A 21,735-nucleotide genomic window follows, 5' to 3' on the forward strand; every position below is an offset into this window, starting at 1 on the left:
ATTTGCTATTTATTTGATTATTTATTAAGTAAAGGGTAAAATACAACATAATCATTTTATATCATGGGTTATGCAACCAACATCCGGTCACATTGTAATGTTTCAATTAAAAAAGCTCATTTTTGTGCGAACGGGAAATCGGGGTGTTTATCAAGTCTAAAATAACCAAAGTAAGGCTAAAAACTGACTCTGTGATTATTCTTTACCCTCCAAAGACCTTAAAATCGCAAACTCTGGCCGCCTCCCCCACATTTAAACCATACAAAGTTTTCATCTCATCGTCACTCAACACAAAATCGAACAATTTTCGATTTTCATCGATTCGTTTCGGCGTTACACTTTTAGGAATAACCGCAATGCCCCTCTGAATCAAGAAACGTAACGCCACTTGAGCTGGTGTTTTTTTGTGTTTTTTTGCAATCTCACTAATTTTTGCATCTTCCAAAATATTTGCCAACTGTCTGGGTCTGCAAAAAAGTGTCTAGAAATGAAAAAAAGGGCGCAAAAATCGTACTGTTGGCCCATTTTTTGCAAAAACTTGTTCATGCCGGGATTCCCCAAAGGAGAGTAGGCAATAACAGCAATTCCGTTTTTTTGACAAAATTCTACAAGTTCGCGTTGTTGCAAATAGACGTGGAGTTCGACTTGAAGTGCGGCGGGTTTAATTTTTGCGTTTTTTAGCACGGTTTCAATTTGAGAAATGTTGTAGTTTGATAAACCGATATTTTTGGCCCTTCCGGCATCAACCTGCTCTTCCATTTTCTACAAAATTTACAACAATGGGCAAAAAATAGCTACAAGTTGTGTTAATTCGTTCATAATTAATACTGTTTAAAGCACGAACGAGCAATAGCGAGTGAGCGCATCAAATAGCCCACTATTTTATTCTGGTAAAACGGTGGTAATTCGGTAATTGATAAAGCGTTTTTTGTGTTAAGTTATTTTTTTTCAAACCTTCCACAGGGCGACGTGGTCGGTCTTTCCCTCAGTCTCAATCTCCCCTTTATCGTTAAATCTGGGCCGTGCTTCCCCCTCGTAATAAGTACAACCAACGGGGAAATGAATCAAGTACAAATCGACGTAATCCAATTGCAAATTCGTCAATGACTTTTTTATAAACATGTCAACCCTGTCTGGGTGAACCCCCGTCATCGGAAGTTTAGTCGTAATAAAAACGTCCTGTCTTTTCAAGCCGGAAGCAAAGCGTTTTTTCAACACTTTCCCAATCGCCGCCTCATTTTCATAAACCCAAGCTGTGTCAATGTGCCGATAGTCTAAATCTAGGGCGTTGTTGACCGCAGTTTCGATTTCTTCATCGCTTATCGCCTGATTGATAAAAAATGAAATAAAAAAAATTTGATGCCAATAACCCACCTCCCAAGTCCCTAGGCCCAAAGCCGGCAGTTTTTGCCCACTTGGGAGCTTCAAATACAGTTGCGAGCCCATTTTTGTATAAAATAACGCAGAATGGAATTGCTGACAAGTATTGTCAAGAATTTTGTTAAAAATGCGAAGCTACAACGACAGACATTAAAAAAAAACGGAGATTTACTCACGGAAAAGTACCAGTCTTAGACCACTCGTGAGTTTGTTCAACATGAGAATAAATTAGAAAAACCTTGAAAAAATAACAGCTGAAAGGTTTTATTGGCTCTTCCGTGTTTATGTTATTACATAAGGTGGAGGTTATGCAACCAGTTATAAGTACAGTCGACCAGAAATTAAATTCTTCGGAGACACTCTCTTTATATTTTTTCAATTACAGCTAAACTATTCAAAAAAGTAAAACTATTTTTGTAAAATGATCTAAAAAATTAACTGGCGTCAAAAAAAACGCAAAATACCAAATAATTTTTTAGATTTTTTTATTTTCACCAATTTTTGTTTTTATGAGCAATGTCCGAGAAAAAGATAGATAATTAAAAGAGCTTTCCAACGATAATAAACTCAATAAAGTTGCGTCCAATAGTTCCAGGGTTATAACTCGATAAATGTTCCGGGTACCGGAAATCGATCAAAATTATTACAAAAGTTGAAACAGTTTTTTTTTTAAATAAAACTTCTTAACGTATTCTTACAATTTTAAAAACTCTAGAAGTTTTCTTTACTACAGCAAAAGAAAAATATTTTTTGACGTGACCATCATAATTTTAGCCAAAAATAAAAAAAAATAATTGTTGTAACAATAGGCTAAAAAACACACCATCAAATAATGTAATAAGTGTTTTTGCACTATTAATAAAGAGCTTTAAAGGCAAAAACGAGTAAATTATTACTATGACACGCAACCAGCGATGCAAGAGTGAATTAATAGTGGCCGACATTAACAAAAAAAGTTTTTGTATTATTTTTATTTATCGGATGCAACTGATAATGCACATTTGACCTTGACTTATTTTAAATAAATCATGTTTATGTAATTATAAATTCAATCAAATTAATTATAGCAAAGATAAAATTAATTAGTTTCAGTAATTTACCTTTCAGCACTTGTGGAAATGATAAATTTTTTTCTTACGATTTGGAAATAAGTAAGAAATAAATTATACAATTTAATTAAGATAAGAGTGGCAAAATGAATAACCTTTAATCAATTTGGAAATTTTGATTTAAATTCAGCCAAGTAAAATTCCAATTTATTACGAATCCTCTTGCATCAAGCGAATGGTAAATGTAAATGTAAAAATTTGCCTTGAGCCAAAATTAACATTTACGACCAAACGAACACAATAGAACTAAGCTTTATTTTTGTAAAACTAAAATAGAAAACAATTAATAAAAATTTAACGTATAATCAGTGATTGTGAGTGTAGAAGATATGTTTTCGTAGTGTAGTGGTTATCACGTGTGCTTCACACGCACAAGGTCCCCGGTTCGATCCCGGGCGGAAACAGTCTTTTTTTTTTTCGTTTTAACGCATTACCAATCATTTTGTAAAAATTCTCAAACGTCCTCAAAGAGTTAAAATAACAAAAAATACAATTGGGGACTTGGTCGTTAAATAATATAATACCTCCGATGTCCTCATTCTGTTCATATGGCGAAACTTCCGACTGGAAAACATTAGATAAAAGTCACTTACAATAGAAGTAATTTAAAGTTGAGATTACGCCCTATTTCAGTGTTTACACATCCGGAAACCTCTTAAAAACTTTGAGCATTCCACCTAATGTGGCATAATTACACAAGAGCCGCATTAAAAACTTGGCAATTTTGCAGAAAAATGTCTCAGAAAGCGAGTCCCTTGCCGATTACATCTATTACAAGTTTGCAGACTATTGATTGGGTCCGAGTTATGGGCGAAATTAGATTAACCCGCAGCGAGCGATTCTTTTCACAATAGCGGCCCACTTGCAACTTTTACTTTTGTTTAGCAACTAGTAATTATAGTGAAATTGTTTGAAATTTTCTCGAATTGGAAAATTGCACAACAAGGCATGGGTCGCCGATTAAATCAGTTTATAGCCGAAAACAAATTAAGTCATGGAGGGTCAGCAGATAAACACTTAGCTAACGTTCAAATCTCAGTTTCGTTGAGTGCGTCCAAGTGACTTTGTTAATTTGCTCGCTGGTGGCTCGAGGGATTAAATAATGCGACAGTGGAAACGGGGAATTGGGATGGAACGAACACGTGATCTTTGTTTGGACGAGACGTCCCGGAATTGATAGCAAGGTCAGGGATTTTCCGGGTTTTTGGGTCAAGTTAAAAGTGTGACACTAAATTGTTGGGGCCCGATTTAATCACAGTTAATTACTTCAATTAGGTTTTTTTTTTTCGCGAAAAGTTGGAACAAAGGAACACTTGAAAAATTTAATTACAATTCAGCTCATCACAATGCAAGAAACAACGTCTAGTTATGTCTAATTGGAAGATTCGCTTCTAAAGGAGTCTCATTTCTTTGATAAGATTAAATTAGACTTGAATATGGTCATTGTTTTCCGTAATTTTAGAGGAGAATCGATTAAAAATTACTAAGTGCACCTGTCACCAACCGTTAGTGCTTTTCCAGCAGGAATTTACGAGTTTATTAGGAGTGAGCGCGTAATTAACTTGCTTCATTTAACCCAATTTGCGGGATTTTTTCGCGGAGTAAATACATTTAGTATCGATATTTATTTATTTCCGGGAGTAAATTTAATTTAACGTAATGCTTCCAAAGGAAAATCGCTTCAGAAGCTCCCAAAATCGATTTTTTAATGCTCTTGTCAAACTTTATTTTAATCTTAAAGAATTCATAACTCGGTAACCAATCGTTCGAGGACAAAACAGTTTGCACAGACGGATTTCCCAGACAATTTTATATTAAAATGTATTTTAAAAAATTCATCGATTTTAGTGTTAACTTTTTTTTTATTTTTTTTATTTTCTCAATTACAGCTAAACTATTCAAAAAAGTGAAACGATTTTAATCCCTACCATTGCAAAATGATCCGGGGAATCGATTGGCATTGACAAAATTGCCAAATTCCCAATAGTTTTTTGGTTATGAATTTTTTTAAATTTCACCAATTTTTGCATTTATCTGCAATTTTCTCGAAAACTATTAGTCGGAGAACAATAATCTTTTTTGGAAAAAATAGATAATGTAAAGAGCTTTCCAACGATGATACACTTCATAGGGTTATCTCTAATAGTTTCGGAGTTATTGCTCGATAAATGTTCCGGGTACCCGAAATCAACCAAAATCGCGACAAAAATTGAAAAAACCAAACATCAAAAAAGCGAACAAATGTCACTTTTTTGGACTTTTAACAATTCTAGTGGGTTGTTAGGACATATAAAAGTCCATAAAACTTTACTGCAGTAAGTTTAAAAGACGATTTTACTCTACGACTTCTTATTTTTGAGTTATTTTTTTACCTTAAAAAAAATCCACACCTCTCATTTTATATTTTTCCCAACTTTTTAAACTTAAAAAGTAAAAAGCACCGAAATTTGGCTCAAATTGGCAATGGTCCCGTTGCAATCCTTGTGTACATAAAAATCAAGCCTGGGCGAGTCCGCCCCTGCTGCCATTGTCCTGTCGCGTAAAAAATTCATTAAAGTGTTACTCCAATTAAGCTCTGTTTTATCCCGCTTTCCTTTCTCGTCCCAAGACCCTTTTTTCTATTATTCAAACACGAAATTCTTTAACTTTTTCTCTCCGCTCGCTTTCAATGAACACATCACACAATTGATCCGATTTATTTTTTCGGTGGTCGGTGATTAAAGCTTGAAAAGACTTAATCAAAATGCTTGCAGTATGTAAATTCGCAACCGTCGCCTCCAAATGTTATAAATTCGCAATGACATTTCGGGATCATTTCCATAAAGCACGCCCCTTGCGACTCCTAAATCAAACGACATAATACATATCTTCCTCACAAGGACGCTCAAGGATTTGTCAAGTTCTTTCATCTGTTTTGACCTGTTTTTTCACTTATTGAGGCTCGAAATCGTGGATTCAACTATTAAAAAAGCCTAAATTTTTCTTCCGAAACAATATCAATCACGCCTCGGATTTCAGTTTTCAGAATTGGAAACGAGGTCATGTTTTCTTTCCGTATTTTGTTACATCGTTAGTTGTGTTAGTTTATAATTTATTTAGGTGCGCATGTCTTGAATCGACTCGGATAAGTGGAGCTTATTAATTTAGCTCTTACTGCTCTATCTTAATGAGAAAATTAAATGCTCTTATATATTCAGCTTTGTGCACTCTATGTTAAGGGAGTTAAGTAAATGAATTGGGTTGAGGGAGCGAAAAAGTGACAAGGTAAAGGACCTCGCTTCCGGCAGGATAATAGTTTCACGTTAATTTTTCAAATTGTAATAAAGTTTGATTCAGGCTACATGTTGCGAGATTAAACCCAAATGAAAACATAGCGCCGTTTTAATTTAATTCAAATATGAAGCAACTTTGTGTTTACCTCTTTCTCTCTATGGGTTCTTTAATAAAATTACAACTTGTGTTTTTATTCGTCGGGGAAAAAATTATGACGCGATGCTTTTACTCAAATTAGCATCTGGAAACGGTTATTATTACTTGTTAATAGCGAGGTAATGTGCTTGTCTAATAAATTATTCAAAGAAAAATTCAAATTAAAACACATTAATTTGTTCAACAATAGTCAACAAGCGACAGGGAAAGACGGCCATTTGAATTAAGGTTTCGTAGTTTCGACTTTTCTCCAATGACCAAGAGAAATTACAAAATCGAAAGATTACAATTACTCCAAGAAAAATTAATTGGACTTTTGGTTCAAAAAAGTGTTTCAGTCCTCAGAACTTGCAAAAATAATGTCATTTTTGACACAATTCTGATTTATTGACTCACTTTTTAAGAAATTTTGCGCAATAATTAAGTTTTAGCTAAATATACACTTAGAAAAGATAAATTTTTTGGTCATTTTCGACAAAAGTTAATGATTTTTTCGTTCTAGTTTAATAAAAACAGGACGAAGAACATGAAATTTTAGTAACTAGTAAACTTGGCACTCATTGAAGCAATTAAACTCATAAAAAAAGTACAAATTTTTGTAAAATGCACTCCAGCAGTTGTGAAAAAATTAGTTAATGATAAACTATACAAAAAATTTTGAAAATAAAAATCTACTGAAAATAAAAATACCAATATGTTTTCACTATTTTAAAACACGTTTCCCATGGCAACGTGTTTACATTAATGTTTTCACTATCTTAAAACACGCTTCTCATAGCAACGTGTGTTTTAAATTAAAATGTTCCAAAAAAAAAAGCTTAAAGTTCTCGGGTGTCTAGTTATGCAACTCGCATACGCTCGTTGCATAACGTAATAAAATTTATTGCAAAAAACTACGTTTTTATTTTTCCTGTAGTCGAAATTAATAAAAAAATGTATCTTAAATAAAATAAGACATTGTTGTTTTAGATTTTTGGGTATTTAAAGTTAGACAATTCAAAGTCAGCCAAGTTGCATAACTTTTTTTTTAATTATGATTAATTGATGTCAGCTAATCACACTGCTGGCAGCTTTCTAAGCCCCGAAAAAGATCGTGTGGTTGTCTTAGCGTTTGTAAAAACATCATTAAGGCCGACTCCGGCGGCTCCGGACGCACCGAGAGTACGCATAAAGTTGGTCCAGTTCGCGTCCTGAGCGTCGACAGCGTCGCAGTTCTACCACCACTGCGGTCTTAAAAGGAAGCTTTCGTTGTGCGCGTTATGCTGTTCGCAAAATTTCAAAAACCGTTCAAGTGGCGAAAGTGTGAGTATCACAAACCGTCGTCGACTCACTATCACCTCCAAAATCTCCCTTTGATCGAATTTCTACAGGTGGTTGTTGGACGTTTTTGCTTTCGGGCCGGCGAATTAATTCAATTCGGCTCGGCTTAGAATGAGATATTTCCGGCTTTAAAAAGCAATTTCGACCGCGTCTTCGGCAATTACTCTCTTACTTATGCAGCGAAAAGTGCACTTGAGGAGAGAAACAATTAGACGGCCTTGCTGGCCTATTTTTAATTGAATTTTACTGACACCACGCTTTAAGTAAACCGATAAAATATCATTGTGAACTATTTTTACTCATTGGGTAAATATTCATTTTATTCCCACTAGCATACGATTTTTAAGTCTTGTTAATTCGATCGAGTTTAAATCAAAATCATTGGATTGTTTCAACCAGCAGGATATTGATGCCCGGATTGGTATTTCTAGTTTTTTTTGCGGGGATATTAACTTTCAATTTTTGGAGGCACGCGAGCGTGAACTTTGGAATAGCAGTTAAACCCGTCTCCGTGAAAGGGCAGAAATTAAACAATTTTTCTCTAAAAGAGCCCAAGCTGACTAAAGGCACAAAAAAACATTTTGCTAACAAGAATTGATGTCGGGCGAGATGTAAAAAAATGTGTTTATTTTTTACAATGAAACTACAATCTTGTAACAAGAAACAGAAATGTTCGTGTTTTTTATTGTAAACAAATAATTATATGTTTCAAATTGCGCTGAATTGAACACTTTCCAAACATTGATATTTTGGTAGTTTCTTGCTAACGTCACATACAAGGTGAGTCTGCTGTAAGTATTTCAGAAACTAATCGTCGCACAAAATCAGCGTTTGCTGTTAAATACTTTCTTCCTATGCTTGTGATTTCTTTCAAAACTTTATCTACAATTTATTAATTATAAATTCATAATAAATAAGAATTAATTAGTCGATATTCTACAATTTCTCGTGTCTTTCTAAAACACAAAATGTTTAAAAAATGTAAAAAAATATCCATTTAGCATCAAATTTGCTCTGTTTTTTCTTTCGTTATAAATTGAAATAAAAACTCTCGAGTGTTCTTTTACTCAATATATTACGTTTTTGAACAAATATTAAAATTTTAAAATACCTCTTGATCAGAATATCAGATTTGAAAATTTTGACAAACTTTTGAGCATATATTGGCTATTTCAAAACTATAAAAATGCCACCGTCGCATTTTACCGAAGTAATTTTTTAAATAAAGTTGATAAATATGTAAAATAGTTATTAATTATTCTTGTTGAAACTAATTTATATATACATTAGAATTTATTTATAATAACAATTTTTTCGAAAAAATGCGTTGCTGGAATTTTTGTAGTTTTGAAACAACTGATATCTAGTAGATACAGGAAGAGCCTATAAAAAGTACATTTTTATTAAATATTAGAAACCAATATTTGCACCGAATTCAGCTTTTGCTATCAAATACTTCGTATTTTTCGCTTTTTGTGTAATTTTTTTAGAATTTTGTTTACAATTCCTTCTAATTAAACTTATTTCATTAATTAATTATTATTCTGTAGCTGCAAAAAATTGTTATTTCTTGTGTCATCTGAGAACAAGCGATGTTTAAATGTTATTTTGTGATATAAAGATTTGCAAAAAAGTCGCTATTCCAGAAAATAATTATGTGAAAATTAAAAACTCAAATAAACGTAATTTTTAATGTTGGGAATTAATTTATTAATAATTTTTTGCTCTAAAATATTATTTAAGCATCGTTGTTGTGGAAAAATACTAGAAATCACAAAATTCCGATTAATTATTAACATTTTTATATTTTTAATTTTAATATTAATATTCTTAATTAATTGATTTTAATTACAAGAAAAAAATAGGAAAATTCTGAAAAAAATCACAGACATAGAGAAAAGCATTAAATATTTACCAGCAAACGTTGAGTTCGGTGCGACTTATAATTTTTGAGAAAAAGTGAAAGACACTTTTAGCATACTCACCCTGTATATCCCAAAAACTAATGACTTAATAAAAAAAAATGCAAAAAAACTAAATTTTAAAATAAAATAACCAAAATCAAAACCAAAATTAAAAAAAAACTCCTTGTCTGCAATTTGAAAGACACTTTCAGTAGTTTTGTTTTAATAAAAATCTAGTTTATTTTTGTAAACACAAATATCATTCGTAATAGTAAAGCCCCAATTTGATTGGTTGGTCGGAATACATTTCATAAACATCCCTTTAATATCCCATTACGCAAATTTAGGTAGGTACTCGAATTAATTAATTCTGCAAACTAATTAAACAAATCTTAAATGATTCCCCTCGTTTTTTTAATAAAACAAAGCGCGACCCTCACCCGATTTTTCCGTCTTTTCCACACAAAAACGACGAGTTTTCATTTCCGGTGAAAAATCTAGATTTTTGTAAAATTCTTGCAAGTTTTAAGGAAATCGGCATAAAATGGAAAATTAAAAAAACTCAACCTTAAAGAAAAAAAAATAAGAAATTACGTCCCAATTTATGGAAATCAATTTTTGGTCGGAAGTCAAATTCTAAACAAAAATAAAGCCGTAATTAGCGTGTCCTGAGCACGCAAATTTAAAGACTCGTATTAATTAGTGGGATGATTTGGCTCGTTTTTTTAAAGACAAAGCCGCTGTCTTTGGGGGTTTTTCCGCTCTTTCCTCACAAAAACGGCCTTTCATGTGGGTCAAACTCTGTCGGTAATTGGTCGGGTCGATGAATTTAATTACCTGTAAAGCGTGTTTTGAGTCCAAGTTTAATCGAATGTCCCCTATACAGGGAAGATAATCGTTATCTCGAACGGAAGGTCGTCTCGGATAGGGAAATTATGCAACGATTTAGTGGATTGCTGGTTGTCTAAAAGCTGGCGTATGTTCGTTGAAGGCACTTCCTGCGGAAAGAAACGTCTCAACGCAATTAGAGCAGATTCTCAGTCAAACATCAAAGTTGTGTGTTGGAACAATAAAACCGCAAGGAATAAATTGCAATTCCGTCTGAAACAGTCAAACGGTTAATTTCGAGCTTTCCCTATTGATAAATTCAAGCGCCGAGATAAGGTGATGGACGAGTTTATTCGGAAATGTTTCTCCACATCATTTACCACACAAAAAGAACTACTCTGACGTCTCAAAGTATGATAAATATGTTTTCTGAAACGTGTCTTGGTTTCATTACGGCCGGAAATTAGGTAAATTTCCTCGCTAAAAACGCGTCTAATGGCCTTTACATGTCTGGATTCTCTCGTGGTGCAATTTGCACAACAAGGGGCAAACGCCCGCATCATTGCTAATTATTAATTCGGTTTTGACAAGCAATCTGTTTCGGAATTTCTTCCCTAAATTGGGAATTCAATTTGGTGATAACTGGGGACGGAATGATCAACATTTCGAACCACGATGCATCATTATTGCGAGACAAGATAATTTACAAATTGCACGCTGAAATCGCACTGAATAGCTACGAAGGCAAGGCGTAATTAAAAGTGAAAGCATTGGAGTGATTAAATGCTGGCATGAAAATACGAAAGCCGAAGTGTAAATTAGCGAAAATCTGCAGTCTGTTTTTTAATCATTTAAATTACAAGTTATCTGGAATCCCCAATCTGTTGAAAGAACATCACAAATGTGCTAAATCACAATTAAACTTGGAAATAATTAATCTGCCATCACGATAATTACAGTCAACGCCGAGTTGAGTCAAAATTGAGTGTTTACAATTTTTTTTTCTCAATAATTACGGCTTAACTAAGAACAATTTTCATCCTCACCTATGCAAAATGATCCGGGGAATCGATTGGCATCGAAAAAATTGCCAAATTCCCAATAGTTTTTTAGTTATGAATTTTTTAAAATTTTATCAATTTTTGCATTTATCTGCAATTTGCTCAAAAACTATTAGTCGGAGAACAATAATTTTTTTTGAAAAAAATAGATAATTCAAAGAGCTTTCCAACGATAATACACTTCATGGGGTTATCTCTGATAGTTCCGGAGCTATAGCTCAACAAATGTTCCGGGTACCCAAAATTGACAAAAATTGCGACGAAAATTGAAAAAATTAAACATCAAAAAATCGAACATATGGACTTTTTTTGGACTTTTAACAACTCTAGAGAGTTGTAAAGACATATATAAATACTAAAAAATATGATAGAACGAAATTTAAAAAAAAATAATTTTTTCACTTTCTTGAAGATAAGTGTTATTACTCAGGAAATTTTAGCAAAAAAAATCAAATTTTTAAATCTCATGAAGGGTTCGTATAATACAGAAAATGAGCCGCTGAATTCAATAGAACAAACCGCATTGCTCTACGACTTTTAGTTTTTGAGTTATGAATTTTTTTGTTGAATATAATTTTCCACTATGACAAATGGCTACCCTAAATTTAGGCAAAAAATTTTAAATTTTTAATTCTTGTGAAAAATTGATATAATATGTAAAATGAGCCGTAGAATTCAATAGAACAAACCGCAATGCTCTACGACTTTTAGTTTTTTTTTTATGAATTTTTTTAGTGAAAAATTTTGATCGCCTCTGTAGCCGGAACCGTTGCCCGGAGCGGCTCCGGGTTTAATCGAAAAAATAGAGAAAATTAAGCGCTATCAGATGGTTTTTTGTTCGTTGCTCTAAGTCTTACAGTTTCCGAGAAAAACGCAAAAAAAGGTTTCCATTTTCACTTTTTTTCAATTTTTAACCGCCAATTACGGCGAAACTATTAGAGTTATCGAGAAACGGAAAAATTGAGGACAACCGGAATAAAAAACTCTACAAAACGGCATAGGACTCAAGGCGATATCTCGCAAAAAAATTTTCAATTTTCAAACGCCGATTACGGCCAAACTAAAAGAGCTAGAAGAAAACGGTTTGTTCCATCGTAAAGAGCACATCAAAATCTATAAGATAGAATAGGTTTTATTTGATTCTGAGACACTTTTAAAATTGACCATTTTGTAGGGGGGGGGTGTTAACTTTTTTTTAATTTTTTTTATTTTCCCAATTACGACTAAACTATTTGAAAAAGTGGAACTGTTTTGATCCTCACCTATGCAAAATGATCCGGGGAATCGATTGGCATCGAAAAAATTGCCAAATTCCCAATAGTTTTTTAGTTATGAATTTTTTAAAATTTTACCAATTTTTGCATTTATCTGCAATTTGCTCAAAAACTATTAGTCGGAGAACAATAATTTTTTTTGAAAAAAATAGATAATTCAAAGAGCTTTCCAACGATAATACACTTCATGGGGTTATCTCTGATAGTTCCGGAGCTATAGCTCAACAAATGTTCCGGGTACCCAAAATTGACAAAAATTGCGACGAAAATTGAAAAAATCAAACATCAAAAAATCGAACATATGGACTTTTTTTGGACTTTTAACAACTCTAGAGAGTTGTAAAGACATATATAAATACTAAAAAATATGATAGAACGAAATTTAAAAAAAAATAATTTTTTCACTTTCTTGAAGATAAGTGTTATTACTCAGGAAATTTTAGCAAAAAAAATCAAATTTTTAAATCTCATGAAAAGTTCGTATAATACAGAAAATGAGCCGCTGAATTCAATAGAACAAACCGCATTGCTCTACGACTTTTAGTTTTTGAGTTATGAATTTTTTTGTTGAATATAATTTTCCACTATGACAAATGGTTACCCTAAATTTAGGCAAAAAATTTTAAATTTTTAATTCTTGTGAAAAATTGATATAATATGTAAAATGAGCCGTAGAATTCAATAGAACAAACCGCAATGCTCTACGACTTTTAGTTTTTTTTTTATGAATTTTTTTAGTGAAAAATTTTGATCGCCTCTGTAGCCGGAACCGTTGCCCGGAGCGGCTCCGGGTTTAATCGAAAAAATAGAGAAAATTAAGCGCTATCAGATGGTTTTTTGTTCGTTGCTCTAAGTCTTACAGTTTCCGAGAAAAACGCAAAAAAAGGTTTCCATTTTCACTTTTTTTCAATTTTCAACCGCCAATTACGGCGAAACTATTAGAGTTATCGAGAAACGGAAAAATTGAGGACAACCGGAATAAAAAACTCTACAAAACGGCATAGGACTCAAGGCGATATCTCGCAAAAAAAATTTCAATTTTCAAACGCCGATTACGGCCAAACTAAAAGAGCTAGAAGAAAACGGTTTGTTCCATCGTAAAGAGCACATCAAAATCTATAAGATAGAATAGGTTTTATTTGATTCTGAGACACTTTTAAAATTGACCATTTTGTAGGGGGGGGTGTTAACTTTTTTTTAATTTTTTTTGTTTTCCCAATTACGACTAAACTATTTGAAAAAGTGGAACTGTTTTGATCCTCACCTATGCAAAATGATCCGGGGAATCGATTGGCATCGAAAAAATTGCCAAATTCCCAATAGTTTTTTAGTTATGAATTTTTTAAAATTTTACCAATTTTTGCATTTATCTGCAATTTGCTCAAAAACTATTAGTCGGAAAACAATAATTTTTTTTGAAAAAAATAGATAATTCAAAGAGCTTTCCAACGATAATACACTTCATGGGGTTATCTCTGATAGTTCCGGAGCTATAGCTCAACAAATGTTCCGGGTACCCAAAATTGACAAAAATTGCGACGAAAATTGAAAAAATCAAACATCAAAAAATCGAACATATGGACTTTTTTTGGACTTTTAGCAACTCTAGAGAGTTGTAAAGACATATATAAATACTAAAAAATATAATAGAACGAAATTTAAAAAAAAATAATTTTTTCACTTTCTTGAAGATAAGTGATAGATATTACTCAGGAAATTTTAGCAAAAAAAATCAAATTTTTAAATCTCATGAAAAGTTCGTATAACACAGAAAATGAGCCGCTGAATTCAATAGAACAAACCGCATTGCTCTACGACTTTTAGTTTTTTTTTTATGAATTTTTTTATTGAAAAATTTTGATCGCCTCTGTAGCCGGAACCGTTGCCCGGAGCGGCTCCGGGTTTAATCGAAAAAATAGAGAAAATTAAGCGCTATCAGATGGTTTTTTGTTCGTTGCTCTAAGTCTTACAGTTTCCGAGAAAAACGCAAAAAAAGGTTTCCATTTTCACTTTTTTTCAATTTTCAACCGCCAATTACGGCGAAACTATTAGAGTTATCGAGAAACGGAAAAATTGAGGACAACCGGAATAAAAAACTCTACAAAACGGCATAGGACTCAAGGCGATATCTCGCAAAAAAATTTTCAATTTTCAAACGCCGATTACGGCCAAACTAAAAGAGCTAGAAGAAAACGGTTTGTTCCATCGTAAAGAGCACATCAAAATCTATAAGATAGAATAGGTTTTATTTGATTCTGAGACACTTTTAAAATTGACCATTTTGTAGGGGGGGGTGTTAACTTTTTTTTAATTTTTTTTGTTTTCCCAATTACGACTAAACTATTTGAAAAAGTGGAACTGTTTTGATCCTCACCTATGCAAAATGATCCGGGGAATCGATTGGCATCGAAAAAATTGCCAAATTCCCAATAGTTTTTTAGTTATGAATTTTTTAAAATTTTACCAATTTTTGCATTTATCTGCAATTTGCTCAAAAACTATTAGTCGGAGAACAATAATTTTTTTTGAAAAAAATAGATAATTCAAAGAGCTTTCCAACGATAATACACTTCATGGGGTTATCTCTGATAGTTCCGGAGCTATAGCTCAACAAATGTTCCGGGTACCCAAAATTGACAAAAATTGCGACGAAAATTGAAAAAATCAAACATCAAAAAATCGAACATATGGACTTTTTTTGGACTTTTAGCAACTCTAGAGAGTTGTAAAGACATATATAAATACTAAAAAATATGATAGAACGAAATTTAAAAAAAAATAATTTTTTCACTTTCTTGAAGATAAGTGATAGATATTACTCAGGAAATTTTAGCAAAAAAAATCAAATTTTTAAATCTCATGAAAAGTTCGTATAATACAGAAAATGAGCCGCTGAATTCAATAGAACAAACCGCATTGCTCTACGACTTTTAGTTTTTGAGTTATGAATTTTTTTGTTGAATATAATTTTCCACTATGACAAATGGTTACCCTAAATTTAGGCAAAAAATTTTAAATTTTTAATTCTTGTGAAAAATTGATATAATATGTAAAATGAGCCGTAGAATTCAATAGAACAAACCGCAATGCTCTACGACTTTTAGTTTTTTTTTTATGAATTTTTTTAGTGAAAAATTTTGATCGCCTCTGTAGCCGGAACCGTTGCCCGGAGCGGCTCCGGGTTTAATCGAAAAAATAGAGAAAATTAAGCGCTATCAGATGGTTTTTTGTTCGTTGCTCTAAGTCTTACAGTTTCCGAGAAAAACGCAAAAAAAGGTTTCCATTTTCACTTTTTTTCAATTTTCAACCGCCAATTACGGCGAAACTATTAGAGTTATCGAGAAACGGAAAAATTGAGGACAACCGGAATAAAAAACTCTACAAAACGGCATAGGACTCAAGGCGATATCTCGCAAAAAAATTTTCAATTTTCAAACGCCGATTACGGCCAAACTAAAAGAGCTAGAAGAAAACGGTTTGTTCCATCGTAAAGAGCACATTAAAATCTATAAGATAGAATAGGTTTTATTTGATTCTGAGACACTTTTAAAATTGACCATTTTGTAGGGGGGGGGTGTTAACTTTTTTTTAATTTTTTTTGTTTTCCCAATTACGACTAAACTATTTGAAAAAGTGGAACTGTTTTGATCCTCACCTATGCAAAATGATCCGGGGAATCGATTGGCATCGAAAAAATTGCCAAATTCCCAACAGTTTTTTAGTTATGAATTTTTTAAAATTTTACCAATTTTTGCATTTATCTGCAATTTGCTCAAAAACTATTAGTCGGAGAACAATAATTTTTTTTGAAAAAAATAGATAATTCAAAGAGCTTTCCAACGATAATACACTTCATGGGGTTATCTCTGATAGTTCCGGAGCTATAGCTCAACAAATGTTCCGGGTACCCAAAATTGACAAAAATTGCGACGAAAATTGAAAAAATCAAACATCAAAAAATCGAACATATGGACTTTTTTTAGACTTTTAACAACTCTAGAGAGTTGTAAAGACATATATAAATACTAAAAAATATGATTGAACAAAATTAAAAAAAAATAATTTTTTCACTTTCTTGAAGATAAGTGTTATTACTCAGGAAATTTTAGCAAAAAAAATCAAATTTTTAAATCTCATGAAAAGTTCGTATAATACAGAAAATGAGCCGCTGAATTCAATAGAACAAACCGCATTGCTCTACGACTTTTAGTTTTTGAGTTATGAATTTTTTTGTTGAATATAATTTTCCACTATGACAAATGGTTACCCTAAATTTAGGCAAAAAATTTTAAATTTTTAATTCTTGTGAAAAATTGATATAATATGTAAAATGAGCCGTAGAATTCAATAGAACAAACCGCAATGCTCTACGAGTTTTAGTTTTTTTTTTATGAATTTTTTTAGTGAAAAATTTTGATCGCCTCTGTAGCCGGAACCGTTGCCCGGAGCGGCTCCGGGTTTAATCGAAAAAATAGAGAAAATTAAGCGCTATCAGATGGTTTTTTGTAGAGTTCCTTTATTGGGAGAGTTGGGACACTGAACGTCAAACTGATCCAATTTTGTATTATGTGGATAAGGTATATATTTCTATCCTTTTTTATTAAAATTTTTGCTAGTAACTTATGTCAGAGGTTTATGTCGAAAATAATTTCAAGGTTATAATTTTTGTCAAATGCATAAAATGACATAATTTTACGTCAAATTTAATCAGGGACGTAGAAAACGTAGAAATTTTGGATTACTATTTAAAAAAAGAAAATAATTGAATATCTACCAATATTAATGTTCACATTTCTGAAATTTTTCAATATTTATTTTAATATTAAATACATAACTTAAAACATACTTCAATGCTAAAAATGCTTTTTTTTCAATCACAATTTTTAGTTAAACATCTCGTCCCAAAAATTGGTCATCAAGAACCCTTCATATTTCCTGACGTCTTTTTAAATTTTCTAAAAAATGATATTGAAGATGTTCTCGTATGAAAAACGTGACAAAATTGTGAATTCTCAATAACTTTATAATTTGAAACAGTAGCTAAAGTTCACGTAGATGGTGGCCAAGCAGTGACAGGTTCAACTTTCCTAAAAATTAGAACCAATTTTGGGTTCAAGTACCTACGTATTTTGTAAATGCATAGACAAATTCCCAAAATCTCATAAATTTTGTACATAACATTATTTCGACAATCCACTTTTCCAAATGCTTGTTAATAATAAACGTAAAACTTGGCAGGAAAGGTTCAGTTTCTGTCTCTTTCATCGATGATAACCATTTCTTAAAATTAAGGAAAAAATGTTTATGATGAAGAATTTAGACGTAAAATTCTTGTACTTACAAAGAAATCTCTTTTAAAATTTGGAGTTCATATAAAAAAAACAGTGAATTGACGACGACTGCCAGTCTAAACCATTTCTAAACGCAGTTAGTCGACGAAAAATGGAAACATTTTTTGACAAATTTATTTGACTTTTCGCCAAATTTCAAGTATAACACCACTGATTTCTATCCCAATTTGTTTTTTTTATACATTCCAACCGACGTATATGAAACAAAATTTCGAAAATTGACATTCAGTGTCCCAACTCTCCCAATATAGGAACTCTAGTTTTTTGTTCGTTGCTCTAAGTCTTACAGTTTCCGAGAAAAACGCAAAAAAAGGTTTCCATTTTCACTTTTTTTCAATTTTCAACCGCCAATTACGGCGAAACTATTAGAGTTATCGAGAAACGGAAAAATTGAGGACAACCGGAATAAAAAACTCTACAAAACGGCATAGGACTCAAGGCGATATCTCGCAAAAAAATTTTCAATTTTCAAACGCCGATTACGGCCAAACTAAAAGAGCTAGGAGAAAATGCTTTTTTAGATTGGAAAGAGCACATCAAAATCTATAAGATAGAATCGGTTTTATTTGATTTAGAGACACTTTAAAAATTGACCGATTTTAAGGGGGGGGTGTTAACTTTTTTTTAATTTTTTTTATTTTCTCATTTTTGGCTAAACTATTCGAAAAAGTGGAACTATTTTGATCCATTCCTATGCAAAATGATCCGGGGAATCGATTGGCATCAAGAAAATTGCCAAATTCCCAATAGTTTTTTAGTTATGAATTTTTTAAAATTTTACCAATTTTTGCATTTGTCTCCAATTTGCTCGAAAACTATTAGTCGGAGAACAATAATTTTTTTTGAAAAAGATAGATAATTTAAAGAGCTTTCCAACGATAATACACTTCATAGGGTTATCTCTGATAGTTCCGGAGCTATTGCTTGACAAAAATTCCGGGTACCCAAAATCGACAAAAACTGCGACGAAAATTGAAAAATCAAACTTCTAAAAATCGAACATATGGACTTTTTGTGGACTTTTAACAACTTTTGTGGGTTGTTAAGACATGTAGAAGTCCATAAAAATTTACTGGAGTGAGTTTAAAAAAAAATTTTTTTTCACCTCTTTGAAGTTAAGTGTATTATTACTCAGGAAATTTTAGCAAAAAAATTGAAAATTTTAAATCTCGTGAAAAGTTGGTATAATACAGAAAATGAGCCGCTGAATTCAATGGAACAAACCGCATTGCTCTACGACTTTAAGTTTTTTTTTTATGAATTTTTTTAGTGAAAAATTTTGATCGCCTCTGTAGCCGGAACCGTTGCCCGGAGCGGCTCCGGGTTTAATCGAAAAAATAGAGAAAATTAAGCGCTATCAGATGGTTTTTTGTTCGTTGCTCTAAGTCTTACAGTTTCCGAGAAAAACGCAAAAAAAGGTTTCCATTTTCACTTTTTTTCAATTTTCAACCGCCAATTACGGCGAAACTATTAGAGTTATCGAGAAACGGAAAAATTGAGGACAACCGGAATAAAAAACTCTACAAAACGGCATAGGACTCAAGGCGATATCTCGCAAAAAAATTTTCAATTTTCAAACGCCGATTACGGCCAAACTAAAAGAGCTAGAAGAAAACGGTTTGTTCCATCGTAAAGAGCACATCAAAATCTATAAGATAGAATAGGTTTTATTTGATTCTGAGACACTTTTAAAATTGACCATTTTGTAGGGGGGGGTGTTAACTTTTTTTTAATTTTTTTTATTTTCCCAATTACGACTAAACTATTTGAAAAAGTGGAACTGTTTTGATCCTCACCTATGTAAAATGATCCGGGGAATCGATTGGCATCGAAAAAATTGCCAAATTCCCAATAGTTTTTTAGTTATAAATTTTTTAAAATTTTACCAATTTTTGCATTTATCTGCAATTTGCTCAAAAACTATTAGTCGGAGAACAATAATTTTTTTTGAAAAAAATAGATAATTCAAAGAGCATTCCAACGATAATACACTTCATGGGGTTATCTCTGATAGTTCCGGAGCTATAGCTCAACAAATGTTCCGGGTACCCAAAATTGACAAAAATTGCGACGAAAATTGAAAAAATCAAACATCAAAAAATCGAACATATGGACTTTTTTTGGACTTTTAACAACTCTAGAGAGTTGTAAAGACATATATAAATACTAAAAAATATGATAGAACGAAATTTAAAAAAAAATAATTTTTTCACTTTCTTGAAGATAAGTGTTATTACTCAGGAAATTTTAGCAAAAAAAATCAAATTTTTAAATCTCATGAAAAGTTCGTATAATACAGAAAATGAGCCGCTGAATTTAATAGAAGAAACCGCATTGCTCTACGACTTTTAGTTTTTGAGTTATGAATTTTTTTGTTGAATATAATTTTCCACTATGACAAATGGCTACCCTAAATTTAGGTAAAAAATTTTAAATTTTTAATTCTTGTGAAAAATTGATATAATATGTAAAATGAGCCGTAGAATTCAATAGAACAAACCGCAATGCTCTACGACTTTTAGTTATTGAGTTTTTTGGACTTCCAACAACTCTAGTGGCTGTAAAAGCATATAAAATTTCATAAAACTATTAAAACGAGGTTTAAATAAATTGTTTTGTGTCCTGTGTAAACTTTAAACAAAAATAAAGGAAATGTAAAAATATTGAATAGTTCGTAAAATGAACTGAAGAATGCGCTAGAACAAGTCGATTTCCTTTAGGACTTTAAGTTTTCAAAATCGCATCATATTTAGTTTAATGCAATTAAAACTTTGCTCAAGTGAGTACACCCGAGAAAAATAAACACGCCTGAGGCCATTATTTCGAATGTAAATTGTGTAAAGTTTCAATAAGAAAAAATTCCACACTTTGTATCTCAAATTACTTTAGAGGAAAAATCCGTACCTACAGTTTCAGCGATTTATGCAAATACCGGCAATCAAACCGAATAAAACGTCGTTGTGTTTGCCGAACACATATTTTGGATTTCGGAGCAATTTCAGTATGTAAATACATCCAACGTGTAATTTTATTAAACACAAAAGTCACGTAAATTAGTGATGCGTAATTGAAACACAGGCGGATATACAAATATAAGAAAGATATCTGTGTACTTAATAAATAGCGACAGGTTGAATCAACATTAATACGACTTTGAACGTGTTTGTTCTTTGAATAAAATAAAAGCTTTGAGTTTTTAATTTAGTTTCAAATTGGATTGTACGGACGGTAGGCAAAAAATTGGACAATAATCCCCAACCCGATTAAACCAACTCGCCAAAATAATTATGAATAAATTTTTCAACACTCGGTTAAGAAAATGATTTGATTTATTTTTTAAATAAAACAACCAACTCGCGACTAATTCAACACATTTCATAATTTTACTCGGATTACGATGCAGTTGACACCCCTGTATTTATCTCCCCGAATAAATCACAACTTAACTCGGATATTTAATTCCATTCCGGGTCCCAATAATTCACTGCGATTATTTGAGAGACCGGCTTTAGGAAACTTTCCTAACACACAATTTCTCACTCATCCAGTCACTTGGATCTACAGAATCTGGTCTTAGTAATTTTTTATTTTTTTTGACAAAATGTAGTTCGTGTTGTTTGTAAGGAATTCATTGCAATAAAAGGTATGTTTTTATTTTTTCTGTAGTAGGAACCAATAGAAAAATGTGTCTAAAATTACCTCTAGTGATTATAAACGGTGGAGTCGTCTTTATTGGTTTATCGTCGCGCGTTTTTAATGACTTAGACATCCGTTGCGTTATGGATTTACTGTCGAAAACCAGCAATCGGTAAACAGAGGAGCTTTTGCGCCAAATATTTGTCCAGCAGAGATAAGGACGACCAAGTTTCGTGATTGATAGACGCGACTTTTACCGTAATTTGTTTATTCGATAATTAAAGCGTTGCGATCGATTAGAACCGTTTATTTTTTTCCCGGCCCTTGGGAGGACACCTGTCCGAGTTCTCATGTCCTGGCTGTTTCCGAATTAACTTGTCTCCGAGTTCATTGTCTGCGAATGACAGTGATATTTAGTTTTTCAAGGATTAAAACGGAGTTTC

The 21,735-nt window shown here is 32.2% G+C and overlaps 2 protein-coding genes, 1 long non-coding RNA gene and 1 other non-coding gene across 7 annotated transcripts in view; 2 read left to right on the forward strand and 2 right to left on the reverse strand.

Moving 5' to 3' along the window:
- Position 1: 1 nt before the first annotated feature.
- Positions 2-1,723, reverse strand: LOC659743 (aldo-keto reductase family 1 member B1). Its single transcript, XM_966020.4, has 6 exons — positions 1,567-1,723; positions 1,375-1,515; positions 955-1,326; positions 515-762; positions 207-467; positions 2-156 (listed from the first exon to the last, which is right to left on the reverse strand). The coding sequence occupies exons 1-6, from the start codon at positions 1,597-1,599 to the stop codon at positions 117-119; spliced, it is 1,095 nt and encodes a 364-aa protein (XP_971113.2). The 5' UTR covers positions 1,600-1,723; the 3' UTR covers positions 2-116.
- Positions 1,724-2,820: 1,097 nt separating this feature from the next.
- Positions 2,821-2,893, forward strand: TRNAV-CAC (transfer RNA valine (anticodon CAC)). The gene has a single exon. It is a non-coding gene; the product is annotated as a tRNA-Val (tRNA).
- Positions 2,894-3,514: 621 nt separating this feature from the next.
- Positions 3,515-21,735, forward strand: part of LOC659812 (diuretic hormone receptor-like) — a 43,562-nt gene continuing 25,341 nt past the window's right edge. For 2 of the 4 annotated variants that reach the window (XM_008200129.3, XM_064360049.1), the window contains exon 1: positions 3,517-3,673. The gene's annotated coding sequence lies outside the window, so the exon portion shown is untranslated. Of the gene's footprint in view, positions 3,674-7,082; positions 7,221-21,735 lie in introns of those variants that run through there. The other 2 variants (XM_008200125.3, XM_015983451.2) reach the window with 2 other exon arrangements.
- On the reverse strand, positions 17,480-17,912 carry LOC135265378 (uncharacterized). Its single transcript, XR_010333019.1, has 2 exons — positions 17,647-17,912; positions 17,480-17,585 (listed from the first exon to the last, which is right to left on the reverse strand). It is a non-coding gene; the product is annotated as an uncharacterized LOC135265378 (long non-coding RNA).

Source organism: Tribolium castaneum, chromosome 2 (genome assembly GCF_031307605.1).
Source record: "Tribolium castaneum strain GA2 chromosome 2, icTriCast1.1, whole genome shotgun sequence".
In the NCBI taxonomy this organism is placed as follows: domain Eukaryota; kingdom Metazoa; phylum Arthropoda; class Insecta; order Coleoptera; family Tenebrionidae; genus Tribolium; species Tribolium castaneum.